Source organism: Diplotaxodon limnothrissa, unplaced genomic scaffold (genome assembly GCF_057381915.1).
Source record: "Diplotaxodon limnothrissa isolate DT_005_m unplaced genomic scaffold, D_limnothrissa_male_GT1.1 unmapped_scaffold_4, whole genome shotgun sequence".
Taxonomy (NCBI): Eukaryota; Metazoa; Chordata; class Actinopteri; order Cichliformes; family Cichlidae; genus Diplotaxodon; species Diplotaxodon limnothrissa.
In genome coordinates this window covers 3,217,501-3,236,532 of record NW_028188558.1, presented here as the reverse complement: position 1 = coordinate 3,236,532, position 19,032 = coordinate 3,217,501, and the positions used below count along the sequence as shown (strand labels likewise).

The following is a 19,032-nucleotide window of genomic DNA, read 5'->3' as shown; positions in this document are numbered from 1 at the left end:
GTGGGTTTTTATAATCGATTTATCGATTAAAATCGATTCTGGCTTGGATAACGTGAAATCGATTCATTAAAATCCTGAATCGATTTTTTAATCTAAATTTATTTTGCCCGAAACGCCAGAATCTCAGGTTAAACCTCACAAAATTTCAACAACCACCAAACAGCTAAGACAGTAAATGAGAGCAGGAACACGGATTCTGCACAAAGACCTAAACACACAGCGCGGACCAGAATCAGTGAGATGTCGCCTTGCTGACCTGACGGCACAGACACGGTCGGGGCTGAAAGCCGACAGCTCGCTGATTCTGAGGTGTCGGCGGGTCCGCGCTTTGTGTTCACGCCCTTTTTGTGCTGATTCTAAAGCTGTTAGTTTGATCTCTCTCCAAACAATACTGACCGAACCAGCAGCAACATAAACATCATTATATCAGTAAGGAAGCTGACTACATATTAACTGATAATTTATGGCAAAGGGGTGGGATTAAATAAGTGTTTACTTCTTCCCACTCCCTTTCAACATATAAATTAATCAGAACGTTTTTTTGTATGTATTTTGTATAGTATTTTTTTCTCTCTTATTTTCATTTCTAAATGTACCTGTATATTGTTCACATGTTGCAATAAATTACCAATCAATCAATCAACCAATCAATCAATCAATCAATCATCATGAATTCCCTCTGACTTTTACTGTTTTGCTTCCACCACAATAAAATCACACTTCATGCACAGCTCTCTCTCTCTCTGTACTTCAAGAACAGTTTCCCATCTAAAAATCTGTTTTCTGCATTATTCGCTTGCTTGTTACGCACAAGTCTACCGTTGTTTACAGCCTGTCTGCTGCTGTTTTTTTTTCCTTCTACATTCTTCCGAAAAGAAAACCTAATTTCTGCCGTTCAATACTGAACAAATTTAAACTTTTTAAAATTATGCAAAACGCTCAGCCGTGTCTCTAATAAAGCCGCTGTAACATCAGAGGTAACGTTCATATGTTGATTAATGGTTTTCTTTTGTTTTTGATGTACTGCAGAATATCTTTATAAAATCCCAGGCCTGGAAAATCACCTTCATGTGTTTCTGTGTTTTATCTTCAGCTACTTTGACACAAAGGCATCTGTTGTGATGCTCACACCTTTGATAAAGTCTTGCGTGTGTCAGCTTCCTTTTTATAGATACAAAAATATGTAAATGTACGGATTTCTGACTGTCAAAATTTCCCAGATTCAATTCGAATCGAATTGAAGTGAATCGAATTAAATCGAGTCGTGGATCGAATCGATTCGGGACCTTGTGAATCGGTATCTTCCCAAAGCAACAAAAAAGGACTCATATGGGCCACTAGGCCCAAACATTATCACCTCTGTTTTGTTGCTGTGAGTGTTCTGGGAGAGTAGAAAAGCAGTATATATCAATCAGTCCATTTAAAATGTAAAGAAAGGGGGGGGGGGATAGCGATGGTCCTAAAATTAACCCCCTGGTAGGCCACATGTCCAACAAGCAGCAGAAAAATCAGAACTAAGAAGGTTCAAAGAGAAAGCTCTCTCTGCCAGATAATACCTAAAGCATTTAAGTTCAGTGCCACTAATGCCCACTAGGACATTTAATCAAGATATTAGAATATTGTGGGCTACTGTTTCAAAGGCAGCGGTCAATTCAATCAAAACCAAAACAATGTGGTTCTGGTTTTGCACTTCTAGGTACTTGTTTTGATGGTTTATTGTTTTAGTTTCAGTTTTGAGTTTTAAATTAAATGTAATCTTCATTAAGCTTTAGGCGGTCCCCCTGTCTCATACTTCCTATATTAATTAATTTATTTTAACTTCTGTCTACCTGCTACCGACTTTTTGTCTAGTTTGGTTTTTATTTTTGACTGTTGATGATTACATTTACCTATTTATCATCCACTTTATCATTCCCGGTCAACCCTTAGTGCATAAGTACTCCTGACTTGTATATACTGGTATAATTATAAATCTTAATTCTTCTTGTTGTTTTTAGAGGTTTTTATCTAACAATATAAAGTTCCTTCAAGTGGCAGTTGTTGTAATTTGGGGATATAATTTGTAATTATAATAAATGTAATTTATGTCAAATATGTTTTCTTTCTTTCTTTTGTTTTTGCTAATTAGTTGATTTATTCTTGCCTCAGATGATGTTTTGCTAAAATAAAAAATAAACAGGGCTTTGATGTCTACAAACTGGTTAAATATACAGAAAAACATTACTTTAACACCCATGTACTTAGTTAAAATTTCTCATGAAGTAACTTAAACATCTGACATGATGTGATGGTGAATTATTAATAAATACAAAAAAGGCTTCAGTTACACATGATGCTGAAAAAAAAGACACACACAAAAAACAAACCATGCAACAGCTTAATAATACTGTGATGGATCTGTTATTATGTTTTTGTTTGTTTTTCTAGAGTCATATCAAAAGTGTGAGCCTAAACTCGATTCAAAACAAATGAAAAAGTTCAACTATAATAATTCAAGCATGGAGTCATTTGTGAAGATCACAGCAAACATCCTGAAGAGAATGAAGCTGAATAAGCAGGCTGATCATCTACTGAGCAGTAAGAAGATATCTATAAATAATATCAGCTAATGGAAAAACTAAAATTTCATAATGTTGCAAGAACTTGACCTGATTCTTCACAAGCACTTAATTTGGGCAGGAAAGAAATGGTCATGTACCCTTGATAAGTACTTAAATTCAATATATATATTTTTCTTTATTTCTAAAGGAACTCCCAGTGGACGTTGTCAGCGTAACCTTAAATCCACCCTGAAGAAGAAGTTCCAGTGTGTGTTTGAGGGCATCGCTAAAGCAGGAAACCCAACCCTCCTGAATCAGATCTACACAGAGCTCTACATCACAGAGGGAGGGACTGCAGAGGTCAATGAGGAACATGAGGTCAGACAGATTGAAACAGCATCCAGGAAACCACACAGACCAGAAACAACCATCAGACAAGAAGACATTTTTGAAGCCTCACCTGGAAGAGATGAACCAATCAGAACAGTGCTGACAAAGGGAGTGGCTGGCATTGGGAAAACAGTCTTAACACAGAAATACAGCCTGGACTGGGCTGAAGACAAAGCCAACCAGGACATCCAGTTCATATTTCCATTCACTTTCAGAGAGCTGAATGTGCTGAAAGAGGAAAAGTTCAGCTTGGTGGGACTTGTTCATCACTTCTTTACTGAAACCAAAGAAGCAGGAATCTGCAGCTTTGAAGACTTCCAGGTTGTGTTCATCTTTGATGGTCTGGATGAGTGTCGACTTCCTCTGGACTTCCACAAAACTACAATCCTAACTGACCCTAGAAAGTCCACCTCAGTGGATGTGCTGCTGATAAACCTCATCAGGGGGAAACTGCTTCCCTCTGCTCGCCTCTGGATAACCACACGACCTGCAGCAGCCAATCAGATCCCTCCTGACTGTGTTGGCATGGTGACAGAGGTCAGAGGGTTCACTGACCCACAGAAGGAGGAGTACTTCAGGAAGAGATTCAGAGATGAGGAGCAGGCCAGCAGGATCATCTCCCACATCAAGACATCACGAAGCCTCCACATCATGTGCCACATCCCAGTCTTCTGCTGGATCACTGCTACAGTTCTGGAGGATGTGCTGGAAACCAGAGAGGGAGGACAGCTGCCCAACACCCTGACTGAGATGTACATCCACTTCCTGGTGGTTCAGGCCAAAGTGAAGAAGGTCAAGTATGATGGAGGAGCTGAGACAGATGCACACTGGAGTCCAGAGAGCAGGAAGATGATGGAGTCTCTGGGAAAACTGGCTTTTGATCAGCTGCAGAAAGGAAACCTGATCTTCTATGAATCAGACCTGACAGAGTGTGGCATCGATATCAGAGCAGCCTCAGTGTACTCAGGAGTGTTCACACAGATCTTTAAAGAGGAGAGCGGACTGTACCAGGACAAGGTGTTCTGCTTCATCCATCTGAGTGTTCAGGAGTTTCTGGCTGCTCTTCATGTCCATCTGACCTTCATCAACTCTGGACTCAATCTGCTGGAAGAACAACAAACAACCTCCCAGAAGTCTGAAACAGGAGAATCTGCAAAGAAACACTTCTACCAGAGTGCTGTGAACAAGGCCTTAGAGAGTCCAAATGGACACCTGGACTTGTTCCTCCGCTTCCTCCTGGGTCTTTCACTGCAGACCAATCAGACTCTCCTGCGAGGTCTGATGACACAGACAGGAAGTAGCTCACAGACCAATCAGGAAACAGTCCAGTACATCAAGGAGAAGCTCAGTAAGAATCTGTCTGCAGAGAAAAGCATCAATCTGATCCACTGTCTGAATGAACTGAATGATCGTTCTCTAGTGGAGGAGATCCAACAGTCCCTGAGATCAGGAAGTCTCTCCACAGATAAACTGTCTCCTGCTCAGTGGTCAGCTCTGGTCTTCATCTTACTGTCATCAGAAGAAGATCTGGATGTGTTTGACCTGCAGAAATACTCTGCTTCAGAGGAGGCTCTTCTGAGGCTGCTGCCAGTGGTCAAAGCCTCCAACAAAGCTCTGTGAGTAAACATGTTGTCATCGCTTCATTGTTAAAATCATGGGAAATAAATCAGAAATGCTGAGTTCAAAGAGCACTGTAACATTTTTTTAAAATAGTAAATTAAATGATCATCAGTCACTCGGTAAATATATGGTAGTTTTAATGTTTCACTCCAGCATTTCTAAAACACACTTTGTTCTGTAACTCTTATCAAAGGACAATCCAGACCCAGCCTATAAGAACATGAGCTCTGATGCTTCAGCCCCTCTGACAGGTTTATTATCCTCAGCTTGTTCATTTGTCTCCAACTCCAGGAGTTTGGTTGTTTTATTCTAAAGCACAAACTTCACCTGCCAGACTTCACCTACATCTTTTTCTGATGTTCATAATTTAAGTTCAAGTTTGTATCTCACTTTCAGTGCACACCCTCCCTTTTTAAATATAAATCTCTGCTGTGCTGTCATGTTTTCATCCTGTATGGAGGGAGAAACTCGGTCTTCATTACTGAAATTGCCTCTAAGGTCGTGTTTCTTGTCAGTAACCATATGTAACTGTAAGGCTTCCATAACCAGTGTTATCACAGAATTACAGTGGGTTCACTCTGGGTCCTCTACAGTTTCTTCCCACTGTCCACAGACATGCAGTTAGGTTACCTGGTGATCTAAACTTCATGCAGGTGTGAGTGAGAGTGGTTGTCTGTCCCTCTGTGGGCTTAGTGGAAGAGACTGGATGGATCTCTGCTTTGTCTTTGATATATGCTGACAGCAAACATTCTCCATGAAGTCTGCATTTCAGCTCATCTCCTTTATACACACCTTTAACAGGAAGAGTTTTATACAGCTAGTGTTTAAAATCCAGTGTTATTCACAATACACAGGTAATGAGCATGATTATTGAATTACTAAAATTTTCTAAAATAATTGTTTTAGTTAATATTGTATGACAGTGTACACAGAATTATTAGCTCAGTAGGCAGAGTGGTCGCCCCATGATCATAAGGTCAGGGGTCGAATCCACCGAATAGTTACCTTGTGGTACCCCTGAGCAAGGTACCATCAAGGTACCAATCATGTGCACTGGACTGGTAGCACTCATAGTCTCATAGGTTTAAATAAATTTTTTAAAAAAAGGGTTCAACATATAAACAAATTTAATTTGATCACATATATTGTTTGTTTTTTTTTGTTTTTGTTTTTTCCCTTTCTCTCACAGACTGAGCAGCTGTAACGTCTCAGAGAAAGGCTGTGAAAATTTGTTGTCAGTGGTAAGCTCCCAGTCCTGTAGTCTGAGAGAGCTGGACCTGAGTACCGACAGCCTGAAGGCTTCAGCAGTAAAGCTTCTGTCTGCTGCAGTGGAGAGTCCACATGCCAAACTGAATGTTCTGAGGTCAGATCAATTTGTATTATGTTTAGTTCTGTTTGTTTATGTGTTTGATGTTTGTTTTTGTTTATGTCTTTATCCAGTTATCCTTGTTTCATAGCATTTTTATTCATTTCAAAGTTAAACAGAAGTTTTACTAACCTGCTCAGCACAAGACAATAAGCTATTGCACCTTGATTACACTTTAACAACAATCTTTATTCATGTTTTTATCTTCAGACTTAACATCTGTGAACTCTCAGAGGAAAACTGTGAAGCTCTGTCCTCAGTTCTCAGCTCGCAGTCCTCTAGTCTGACAGAGCTGGACCTGAGTATCAGAAAGCTGCAGGATTCAGGAGTGAAGCTTCTGTCTGCTGGACTACAACGTTTAAACTGTAAACTGAATACTCTGAGGTCAGATCAGAAAACATTTAGTTTTTAGAATTATTAATTAAAGTTCATACATATGATGTTGTATCTTAGTATGTTTATGTTTCCTTTAAAAAATAGAAAGTCAACATTTAATGTTTTGAAATGTATTAACAAACTCTACATGAGTACTTGTTTTATAGATTGTCTTTTATTTTTCAGACTGAGTGGCTGTAACCTGTCAGAGAGAAGCTGTGAAGCTCTGTGCTCAGTCCTCAGCTCCCAGTCCTCCAGTCTGAGAGAGCTGGACCTGAGTAACTCTGACCTGCAGGATTCAGGAGTGAAGCTTCTGTCCGCTGGACTAAAGAGTTCACAGTGTGCAGTGGAAACTCTCAGGTCAGGATTCAAACTTTTCCACAGATGATCATTTGAAATGTGATTTATATTATTGTATAAACAGGTAACTTTTACAGCTGTCAAGTGAACTTTTATTTACATTTGAGTGGATAATTGGACTCTGAATTACTAAAAGTTGTTATAGTCATGTCTCTGTTTATTTAAAAAAATACTTCATGCACTGCCTAATTTAAAGATTTAGGCTCCTTTGGGCCCATAATATATATATTTGATTTCTTTGTGAATGAAATTAGGAGGATATTGGCGACTGCTGATTGGCTCGCTGTTTGTTTTTTATTCACAGTACTTAATTTTAAAGGCTGATTTCTCAAAATGAGATGTTTATCTTTTCTTCTACAACACGTGGAGCCACCAAATCTTCTTGCTTGATTTATTCATTACAGTTTGATTTAAAGAATATTAGACTCGTAACATAATAAATATATTTATTTCACTTCTTCTTGAGAGAAAGAAAGGGATGACTGGGTGAGCTCCAGTGGTTCATCCCAGCAGAGAGAGCGGCACACTGGGCTGCAAATGATCACAGTAGTAATGGCCATAGTTTGATAAAACAGGCAGTCTTACCCTGTAGATAATACAGGGTTCTGGTGCCGATGTGGGGGAGGGGAGTCGCCCGGTACTAACTACATACTACTAACTACCTCATCCAGATGTCTTCCCTACTAAACCTGATAAGAAGTAACTGCAGTAGCCTTATAGGTCAAATCAGTTTCACCTGTTAAAGTTAGCTCCACTATTAATTAGGGGTGGGGGAAAAAATCGATACTGTGTAGTATCGTGATATTTTGTTTGCTAATAATGTATCGATACAGGGACAGCAGAAATCGATATTTTGTTACAAACAATTTTTTCTCTGAAGTCAACATGCTCTGGAGTCAGAGCATGTTGACTTCAGAGCATGTTGATCCTTTTTCTGAGCAACAATCCTGACATTCCTTCACTGTCCAAATGTGTTTAACTTTTTTTTTGGCAGCAATAAACATGACAGTTTACTTATTTTAATTTAAGACATGTTTAATTTTAATTAAGTTTGAAACTTTTTTATTTAATGTAAAATTATATATTTTTTTAAATTTACTTTCAAATTCTTCAGTTGCTGAAGGGGCTGCATAGTTTTCATAAATTGCATAGTTCAGAATAGCTATAATTGTACCAGATGGTTGCATTCAGTTAAGTTGGACTAGACTGTAATACAAACCGTTCAGTTTGTCAACAATAAAACTGACTGAAATGAGAGAAAGACTGAGTGTGAGACTTTGATATTAGATAAAATGAATATTGATAAAGTTTACCTTTATGTGCAGAATTTAAATATCGCAAAATATTTTAAAAAATCGCAATAATATCGTATCGTGCGTTAAGTATTGTGATAATATCGTATCGCGAGTTGTATGGTGATTCCCACCTCTACTATTAATGGTGTCACTTGTTATTTCTGGGATGAGTTTAGTAGCCTGAACAGCTGCTTAAAGGAAAGTAATTAAATAATAAAAATAACCTAAGTCCGGGGGAACCTGCAAGAGCTGTTTGCACAAAGAATAATGCTCAGACTTTGAGGTTTTATCGTTTTACACAAGGTTTAAAAATGAATGTCCACAATTGAATTGCAGAAATTGTTATTGAGCTAATACTGATGTAGTTGTTATCTTTGGTAAGGAGAGGTTGGAGGAAGGATGAGCACAGTCAGGCCTAAAGATGCTCTTAATAATAATAATGGATTGCATTTATATAGCGCTTTTCGAGACCCTCAAAGACCCTTTACAATCCCACTACAGGGAGTGCAGAATTATTAGGCAAGTTGTATTTTTGAGGAATAATTTTATTATTGAACAACAACCATGTTCTCAATGAACCCAAAAAAACTCATTAATATCAAAGCTGAATGTTTTTGGAAGTAGTTTTTAGTTTGTTTTTAGTTTTAGCTATTTTAGGGGGATATCTGTGTGTGCAGGTGACTATTACTGTGCAGAATTATTAGGCAACTTAACAAAAAACAAATATATACCCATTTCATTTATTTATTTTTACCAGTGACACCAATATAACATCTCCACATTCACAAATATACATTTCTGACATTCAAAAACAAAACAAAAACAAATCAGCGACCAATATAGCCACCTTTCTTTGCAAGGACACTCAAAAGCCTGCCATCCCTGGATTCTGTCAGTGTTTTGATCTGTTCACCATCAACATTGCGTGCAGCAGCAACCACAGCCTCCCAGACACTGTTCAGAGAGGTGTACTGTTTTCCCTCCTTGTAAATCTCACATTTGATGATGGACCACAGGTTCTCAATGGGGTTCAGATCAGGTGAACAAGGAGGCCATGTCATTAGTTTTTCTTCTTTTATACCCTTTCTTGCAGCCACGCTGTGGAGTACTTGGACGCGTGTGATGGAGCATTGTCCTGCATGAAAATCATGTTTTTCTTGAAGGATGCAGACTTCTTCCTGTACCACTGCTTGAAGAAGGTGTCTTCCAGAAACTGGCAGTAGGACTGGGAGTTGAGCTTGACTCCATCCTCAACCCGAAAAGGCCCCACAAGCTCATCTTTGATGATACCAGCCCAAACCAGTACTCCACCTCCACCTTGCTGGCGTCTGAGTGGGACTGGAGCTCTCTGCCCTTTACCAATCCAGCCACGGGCCCATCCATCTGGCCCATCAAGACTCACTCTCATTTCATCAGTCCATAAAACCTTAGAAAAACCAGTCTTGAGATATTTCTTGGCCCAGTCTTGACGTTTCAGCTTGTGTGTCTTGTTCAGTGGTGGTCGTCTTTCAGCCTTTCTTACCTTGGCCATGTCTCTGAGTATTGCACACCTTGTGCCCTTGGGCACTCCAGTGATGTTGCAGCTCCAAAATATGGCCAAACTGGTGGCAAGTGGCATCTTGGCAGCTGCACGCTTGACTTTTCTCAGTTCATGGGCAGTTATTTTGTGCCTTGGTTTTTCCACACGCTTCTTGCGACCCTGTTGACTATTTTGAATGAAACGCTTGATTGTTCGATGATCACGCTTCAGAAGCTTTGCAATTTTGAGACTGCTGCATCCCTCTGCAAGATATCTCACTATTTTTGACTTTTCTGAGCCTGTCAAGTCCTTCTTTTGACCCATTTTGCCAAAGGAAAGGACGTTACCTAATAATTATGCACACCTGATATAGGGTGTTGATGTCATTAGACCACACCCCTTCTCATTACAGAGATGCACATCACCTAATATGCTTAATTGGTAGTAGGCTTTCGAGCCTATACAGCTTGGAGTAAGACAACATGCATGAAGAGGATGATGTGGACAAAATACTCATTTGCCTAATAATTCTGCACTCCCTGTATTCATTCACTCTCACATTCACACACTGGTGGAGGTAAGCTACAGTTGTAGTGGTAGGTTAGGTTTTGCCCAAGGACAAAATGACCAAGACAGAGAGAGCTGGCTCATCAGACAGACAAGCTCATCTTGTTCGCTGGTCAGCACACCAGCTGACTAGCGAACCGGCTAACTAGCACACCAGCTAACTAGCACACCGGCTAAATAGCAAATCAGCTAACTAGCAGACCAGCTAACGGCAGCCACAAGCTGAAGGACGATTAAATGTAGTGGAGATATCAGAGATGACACTGGTGTGTCCGATTCACTCTTTAGCACTCTGGTCACTCCGGTGTGTCAGCCAGAACACCACTGAAGGCCAAATGATCCCAGCATGTGGAATAAAGAGCTTAAGGTTTGGTTTGAGACACTTTATTCTTTCACTGATTGATTCTTGCGGCTGTGATCATGTGTGTGGTTTCTTACAAAAAGGAAGTACACAATACAAATACATGACAAATAAGATGAATAGATAAGTTACATATCCAGTTATATGTACGTACATCAGTATAGCTGGGACACATTGAAGGCTGCTTCTAACAGCTTGGACGAGTTTACGGACACTGTCACCTCCTATATCCACTTCTGTGAGGACAGCATTGTGCCATCACGCACCAGGGTGAGTTATAACAATGACAAACCCTGGTTTACCCCTAAACTCAAAAAACTGTGGCTGGAAAAGAGTAAGGCGTTCAGAAGCGGAGACAGGGACTGCTACAGAGAGGCCAAGTACAAGTTCACTAAGGAAGTGGACATTGCCAAACATCAGCACTCTGAGAAGATGCAGCAGCAGATCTCAGAGAATGACTCGGCCTCTGTGTGGAAAGGTTTTAGGAATATTACAAACTACAAGCCTAAAACCCCCCACTCCACTGACGACTTGCTCTTGGCCAACACCCTCAACGACTTCTACTGTCGTTTTGATGAGCCATCGGGCAGCCTTCACACCTCCAACGACCCCAACAATAGAGACACTTTGGACACTCATTCCCCCACCTCTCCCCCCTCCATAGAGCCATCACCACCTTCAAACTGTTCACCTACAACACCCCCCTCCTCACCCCACACAAAAGAGGATTTCACACCACCTCCTCCGACCACAACTCTTCATATTCATGAAGCAGATGTGAGGAAGCAGTTTAAGAATCTGAATGCTCGGAAAGCTCCCGGCCCAGACGGTGTGTCTCCTGCCACCCTCAGACACTGTGCAAACGAGCTGGCCCCAGTGTTTTCTGGCATCTTCAACTCCTCACTGCAGGCATGTCATGTGCCTGCCTGCTTCAAGTCCTCTACCATAATCCCTGTCCCCAAGAAACCTAGGATCACTGGACTAAATGACTACAGACCCGTGGCTCTGACATCTGTGGTCATGAAGTCATTTGAGCGCCTAGTTCTCTCCCATCTCAAGACCCTCACGGCCCCCCTCCTGGACCCCCTGCAGTTTGCATATAGAGCCAACAGGTCTGTAGACGACGCCATCAACATGGCCCTACACTTCATCCTGCAGCATCTGGACTCCCCAGGAACCTACGCCAGGATCCTGTTTGTGGACTTCAGCTCTGCCTTCAACACCATCCTTCCAGACCATCTCCGAGGCAAGCTTTCCCAGATGAATGTGCCTGATCCCATCTGCCGGTGGATCACTGACTTCCTGACGGACAGGAAGCAGCACGTGAGGCTGGGAAAGAATGTCTCGGACTCCCGGACCATCAGCACCGGCTCCCCTCAGGGCTGTGTTCTTTCTCCTCTGCTCTTCTCCCTGTACACCAACTGCTGCACCTCCACCCACCAGTCTGTCAAGCTAATCAAGTTCGCAGATGACACCACCGTCATTGGGCTCATCTCTGACGGGGATGAGTCTGCCTACAGGAGGGAGGTTGAACGTCTGGTGTCCTGGTGCAGCCACAACAACCTGGTGCTGAATGCCCAGAAGACAGTGGAGATTATTGTGGACTTCAGGAAGCACACAGCCCCACTCCCCCCCATCATCCTGACTGACACCCCCATCACCTCTGTGGACTCATTCCGCTTCCTGGGTACCACCATCACCCAGGACCTGAAGTGGGAGCCCACCATCACCTCCGTCATCAAGAAAGCCCAGCAGAGGATGTACTTCCTGAGGCAGCTGAAGAAATTCAACCTGCCAACACGGACGATGATGCAATTCTACACCGCAATCATCGAGTCCATCCTCACCTCCTCCATCACCGTGTGGTACGCTGGAGCCACTATCAGGGACAAACAGAGACTGCAGCGTGTTGTGCGCTCTGCTGAGAAGGTGATTGGCTGCAGACTCCCATCTCTGCAGGACCTGTACACCTCCAGGACACTGCGGCGTGCAGCCCGGATCTCAGCTGACCCTTCTCACCCTGGACACAGTCTGTTTGACCTGCTCCCCTCAGGCAGGAGGCTCCGGTCCATTCGCACCAGAACCTCTCGCCACAAGAACAGTTTCTTCCCCTCTGCTGTTGGACACATGAACAATAACCACATGACTGTCCCCGCCACTGACACATGACCCTACGCTGTGTCACTGCATCATTTCATGTCTGGCACTGATCACCACCTGCACTCATGTATATATCCTTCTACGTAGCACTCTTAATTCTTATTCTCATGTATATATCTCATGTATAGCTCATGCACATATCTTTCTTTCTACATAGCACTTTAATTCTTATTGTTTGCACTGAAGCACCGCAGCAAATTCCTAATGTTGTAAACCTCAACATCTGGCAATAAACCCATTCTGATTCTGATTCTGATTCTGATTCTAATATAGCCATATATAAGGACAAAGATCACAGTACTATAATGCAGTAATGTTAAACACAAAGGTGTATATCTACATAAATCTGTCCTATCAGTGATCAGGGTACTGTAGTATACTTCCACTACATAAACTATAGAAACTAAACGACATTAGTGTGACTTTAAGTTACCATCAGTACAGACGAACTGATGGTAGTTGTACAAAATAAAGGCATTGCAATTATTGTGAAGGGCTTCCGGTTAAACTAAGATCAGCTGATTACCTCATAACAAATTGTTTGCTATAGAACGCAGCTCCCACTCTTCATTAATATCATGTACTGTAACTCCCAAGTAACCATGGTTACCCAGCCACGCCCAGTAGTCTCCAGAGAGACCAACAGCTGGTGCACGTTGTAACGCCGTGGCTTTCATAGTCTCTCCTTTTTCTACAGCTCATGTGTTCTTCTTGTGATGGTGCGTCTTGAGGGAGGCTCATACATGCCGTCATTTGTTGATCCTAAGAACGCTCCTCAGACCGACCTCTTCAACAACACTAATCAGCCTGCAGTTTGTAGCTACTCACTTCACTGTGGTGTTTGTTAGCTTGTCTTTCTTTGGTTTTATCCTGACTCCTCCCACAAGCTGATCCTACGTAGTCTGCCCAAGCCTCCCACCTCTGTTTGTTTGGGTGGTTTGTTTGCTGCCATCAACAGCGTGTAATGCATTTAAGTGATACTTCAGACATGAAGTACTGCGACAATAAAAAACTCAACTTTGCTTAAAAATAACTTTAGTTGTATCAACACTGCCCTCTGGAATAATTAGACTTTGGTGACAAACTGATGTGATCTCCATGTTTCCTTTGTTGGACTGTGGGCGAGTGTCAGAACTGAATGTACTGAGTAACATGTGGAGTTTAAATATGTGTCAGTTCCAGTTTTAGAGCTCTAAAGTGCAGCTATCATGTTAGGAATATGTTAGGAATAGACAGGAACACTGAGCACACTGAGGTCAAATCTTTATTTATCCAGTTCATCTGTAGGCTGAGCTCAGTCCATCCATTTAGTGAAATGATGTTTAAAGGTCTCCTTGTTCTGTGAGCGTGCACAGATCCTGAAGCAGAAAGCCTGGGTTAACAGAGAAATGATCATCACTGTGATGATGCTCACCATCTCTGACTGGGATTTGAGGTTTTGTCAAAGCAGCAAAGAAAGCCTGGCTATGTTGGACTGGGTGTGGAAGCAGCTCCCAGTTTGAGTTCAGGAGACAGACACCCTCTCTACTTTGACGATCAGCTTCAAACTTTCCTTTTTGATAAAACTTATAGTTAGAGCTGGATCAGGTGACCCTGAACCATCACTTAGTTATGCTGCTATAGAGATGGATAACAGATGGATTGTTGTTTTGTGTGTCTGCAGTCTGTCAGGCTGTCTGATCACAGAGGAAGGCTGTACTTCTCTGGCCTCAGCTCTGACCTCCAACCCCTCCCATCTGAGAGAGCTGGACCTGAGCTACAATCATCCAGGTCCCTCAGGAATGAAGCTTCTGTCGGCTGGACTGAAGGATCCAGGCTGGAGACTGGACACTCTCAGGTATGGAGAGAATGTCTGATATAGGAGGAAGAGCTGGAATCATTTCCTGTGTCTTTCACTCACTTCCTGTTTGTTTCCTGCAGATGGGACATGAACAATCACACATGCAGGAATATTTTCAGGGACAGACACACTAGTCTAGCTGGATAGTACATGGATATTTATGTAGGGGGTCTTCAAGGAGTCTGTTTGCAGGAACATTAATGATAACTGATAAGTCATGTTGAGAGTTTCATTAAAAGTAGACTTACAGTTAGGTAATATTTGGGCAGAGACAACATTTTGTAACTTTAGATACAAGTATCAGCCATGTGTGTGTTTCCCATGCTGTATGTCCACAGTCACAGTGACAGTCAGTGACACTGACAGAAGGATGAAACAAGGCTGTGAATCATTTCAGTCTGTGTGTGTGACAAAGAGGCAGACAGGAGCAGCTAACATTTGGAAATGGAAGCTTACTGGAAACACTACATTCACGGCTGAATTCACAATAGATTTGTTCTCAAGTGCACATTTAGCAGCTAATGCTAATACTGTTTTCCCTTTGCTTTCTACAGCAGCTATTGCTAAGTAGGCCACTTTGCTCCGCTAAGGATTTGTGTGACCATGATGGAGACTCTGATAAGCTAATGCTGCTAAGCTAATGCTGTTTATGGGCCCTGTTAGAATCAATATTTCATTCTCATTCTGTTGTTTGAGAACAATATTAACGTTTCACATCATTATAACACAAGAGAAAAGGGTATTGGCATTAGCTACTAGTGCTTATTCACCTCAAATTACCTTTAGCTGCTAATGGCAGCCTACTTAGCATTAACTCCTCACTAATATAATGCTAATTTACATCAAATTAGCATTAACTGCTCATATTGTTATAAGGAAAGAGAAAACGGTATTAGCATTTGCTGCTAATAATTATTCACCCCTAATTAGAATAAGCCGCTAAAAGCAGCCAACTTAGCATTAATTCCTCACTTTGTTGTTACCCAACGGAAAAGAGTATTAGTATTAGCTACTATCATTTTTAATAAGTAAGAGAAAACAGTATTAGCAGTAGCGCATAATGCTAATTCACGTCAACGTAGTATTAGTTAATAATGGCAGCCTACTTAGCATTAACTGCTCACTAATATAATGCTAATTCGCATCAAATTAGCATTAGCTGCTCAAGTTGTTATAAGGAAAAAGAGAAAACGGTATTAGTATTAGCTGCTAATAATTATTCACCCCTAATTAGAGTTAGCCCCTAATGGCAGTCTACTTAGCATTAACTCCTGACATTGTTATAATGCAGGAGAAAAGAGTTACCATTATCGGATAATGCTAATTCTCATCAAATTAGCATTAGTTAATAACGGTAGACTTCATATCATTAGCTGCTGTCATTCTTACAAAGCAAACAGTATGAGCATTAGCTGTTAATCCTTTTTCATCTAAAATTAGAATTAGCCACTAATGGCGTATTGTTAAAAAGTAAGAAAAAACATTGTTAGCATAAGCGGATAATGCTAATTCATCTCAAATTAGTATTAGCTAATAATGGCACCTGCTTAGCATTAGCTGGTCACATTGTTATAAGGCAAGAAAATATGGTATTAGCATTAGCTGCCAATTTCTATTTACCTAAAATTAGCATTAGCCACTAATGGTAGCCTATAGCAAAAACTTCTTAATGCTAAATGAAGTTAATTAATGCTAAGTAGGTTTAACTGAAATTAAAGTAGTGTTAGCATTAGCTGCTGATATTGTTAAAAGGTAAGATAAAACATTGCTAGCAGCAGCGGATAATGCTAACACACATAATAATTAGCATTACCTAATAATGGCAGCCTTCTTAGCATTAGCTGCTCATATTGTTATAATGCAAGGGAAAAGAGTTGGCAAAAACAGTGTTAGCATTAGTGGATAATGCTAATTCACCTAAATTAGCATTAGCTAATAATGGCTACGTACTTAGCATTACCTACTAATATTGATATAAAGCAAGAAAATATGGTATTAGCATTAGCTTCTAATGCTTTCTCATCTAAAATTAGAATTAGCCACTAATGGCATCCTATTTAGCATTAACTCTTCACATCGCAAGGGAAAAATTAGAATTCAATAAAAAAAAAAAGTGTTCACATTAGCTACTTGTATTGTTAAAAAGTAAGAAAAAACATTGTTAGCATAAGGGGATAATGCTAATTCACCTCAAATTAGTATTAGCTAATAACGGCAACCTACATAGCATTAGCTGGTCACATTGTTATAAAGCAAGAAAATATGGTATTAGCATTATCTGCCAATTCCTATTCACCTAAAATTAGCATTACCTGCTAATGGCAGTCTACTTAGCATTAACTCCTCACTAATGTGATGCTAATTCACATTAAATTAGCTTTAGCATTAGCTGCTAGCATCAGCCTACCTAGCACTAGCTGCTCACATTGTTAAAAGGGAAGAGAATACGATATTAGCATTAGCTGGTAATATTTATTCACCCCTAATTAGAATTAGCCACTAATGGCAGCATACTTAGCGTTAACTCCTCACATCGTTGTAATGCAAATGAGGCTAACTTGCATTAAATTAGACTGCTGTTATTAGCTAATGCTATTTAGCAGTAGCTGCTCACATTGTTATAAAGCAAAGGAAAACGATATGAGCATTAGGTTCTAATGCGTATTTGCCTTAAATTAGACGTAGGTGCTAATGGCAGCCTACTTAGCATTAGCAGCTCAGATGTTATAATGCTAGGAAAAAGAGTGTTAGCATTAGCCGTTCACATTGTTATAAAGTTAAGGGAAATAGTGTTAGCATTAGCTACTCACATTTTTAAAAAAAGTAAGTGTTAGCATTAGTGCATAATGCTAATTCATGTCAAATTAGCATTAGTTAATAACGGCAGCCTATTTAGCATTAGCAGATAATGTTGACCTTGGCCCACTGGAAAAGTTCAGAACTAAAGATTTAGGAGTGTTTCTCGATAGCTCTTTCTCGTTTGAGAAACAAATGAATTCTGTTATTACAACCAGCTGTAAGGTTTATATTGTTGATTGTCATTTATGCTTAGAAATATTTACTCATATATGCTTAGAGTTGTATAATCGATTGCATGATGATAGAGGTTTGATCCTGAGTAGTCTGTAAAGACTCTGTGTGCCTTCCAGAGTGCTCTGGCATGCACACACCACTTGGGGCCATGAGAGAGGTCGTACCCTCTCTTACTGATTTATGGTGTAGGACAGGGGTCTCAAACTCAATTTAGCTGGGGGCCGCTGCAGGCAGAGTCTGGGTGAGGCTGGGCCGCATTAGGTTTTCCACAAGAAAGGCATGGTTAAAAAAATTCCAATCCTCTCAAATCTCTTTATTTTTATTTTTTAACACAAAATATGAAAAATAAATAAACAAATTAAGAATTAATAAGAAAATAAATCAATCTGTAATACATAAATAAAATAATAATAAGATATTTTTAGTCAGTGAACTTGTGTGTTTCTTTCAGTCTTCTATATCTGCTGTATTTAGATTGAAATGTCTGTATTAACAGTTCTATAACCTTCTTCTGAACATGAATGGAACACTGGAGAAAATGAACTGTTCTTCTGAACATGGCTTCTCTTGCCTACTCCTTGCTGCTAGAGACCTGGCAGTGTTTCCTCTCGCATAGCCGAGCCAGATTTGGCCTGAGGGAGGAAGCAGTTGCGACCCTCAGTATGTCTTGAAGATGATCATCCGTAAGTCTGGACCTGTACTTGGACTTATTGAAGTTCAAAGTGGAGAAGAGCTTTTGGCACAAGTATGTGCTACCAAAAAGGCACATGGTCCGCTTGAACATTCGGGAAAGCCGAGGGAAACTAGGGCTCAAGTCTCTCAAAAATTGTCCAAGCTTGTCTGCTTTTCCACTCACCTCCCTGAACTTTGCCTTGAGTTCAGAGTTGCACTGCAGCTCAATGAGCTCCATTTGAAGCACAGAAGGGGCATCTTGCACATCAAAGGAGAAGGGGTCCGCAAAAATGTGAAAGGTGGCTCTGTGTGTCTTGAAGTCAGCAAATCTGTGATCAAATTCCTCCTGTAGTCTCAAAATGACATCAACATACTCGTCAGCACTGAATGGTGTGCCTGCATCCACGAGTGCCTTGCATGCTGGGAAATGGCAAAGGTTTGTCTGAGAGAGCTGAGCTTTCCAGAGCGCCAGTTTTGTGGAGAATGCTCTCACGTTGTCATAGGCAGCACTGACAAGTTGCCCCTGGCCTTGTAATGTCTTGTTCAGTACATTAAGCTCATGTGTCATATCAACAAGAAAAGCTAAGTCCATGAGCCATTTGGGATCAGTTAGCACAGGAACACTAACTCCATCCTTCTCCATGAAGGCTTCACTTCTGCTCTCAACTCAAAAAGTCTCTTTAATACATTTCCCCTGCTGAGCCAACGTACCTCAGTGAAGTCGAGCACATCCCCATATTCTGACTCCATTTCCTCTAAAAAAGCACAGAACCTTCGGTGCTTTAAGCCCCTGGATCTGATTTGGTTGATGCATTTCACAACAATAGACATCACATTGTCAGACTTCAGGCATTTGCTGCAAAGGACCTGCTGATGGATGATGCAGTGCAGAGCAATGGCCTCCTCCACGCCTTCCTCTTCCAGTTTGTTTTGT

At 40.9% G+C, this 19,032-nt stretch overlaps 1 protein-coding gene across 5 annotated transcripts in view; it reads left to right on the top strand.

Moving 5' to 3' along the window:
* The window catches only part of LOC146606895 (protein NLRC3-like), a 597,012-nt gene that overhangs the window by 336,588 nt on the left and 241,392 nt on the right, over positions 1 to 19,032 (top strand). Inside the window, exons 6-10 of one of the 5 annotated variants that reach the window (XM_085349309.1) lie at positions 3,252 to 4,546; positions 5,740 to 5,913; positions 6,127 to 6,300; positions 6,478 to 6,651; positions 14,217 to 14,390. In XM_085349309.1, coding sequence (XP_085205435.1) covers positions 3,252 to 4,546; positions 5,740 to 5,913; positions 6,127 to 6,300; positions 6,478 to 6,651; positions 14,217 to 14,390 — 1,991 coding nt within the window. Of the gene's footprint in view, positions 1 to 2,748; positions 4,547 to 5,739; positions 5,914 to 6,126; positions 6,301 to 6,477; positions 6,652 to 14,216; positions 14,391 to 19,032 lie in introns of all 5 variants that reach the window. The other 4 variants (XM_085349311.1, XM_085349313.1, XM_085349319.1 and 1 more) reach the window with 4 other exon arrangements.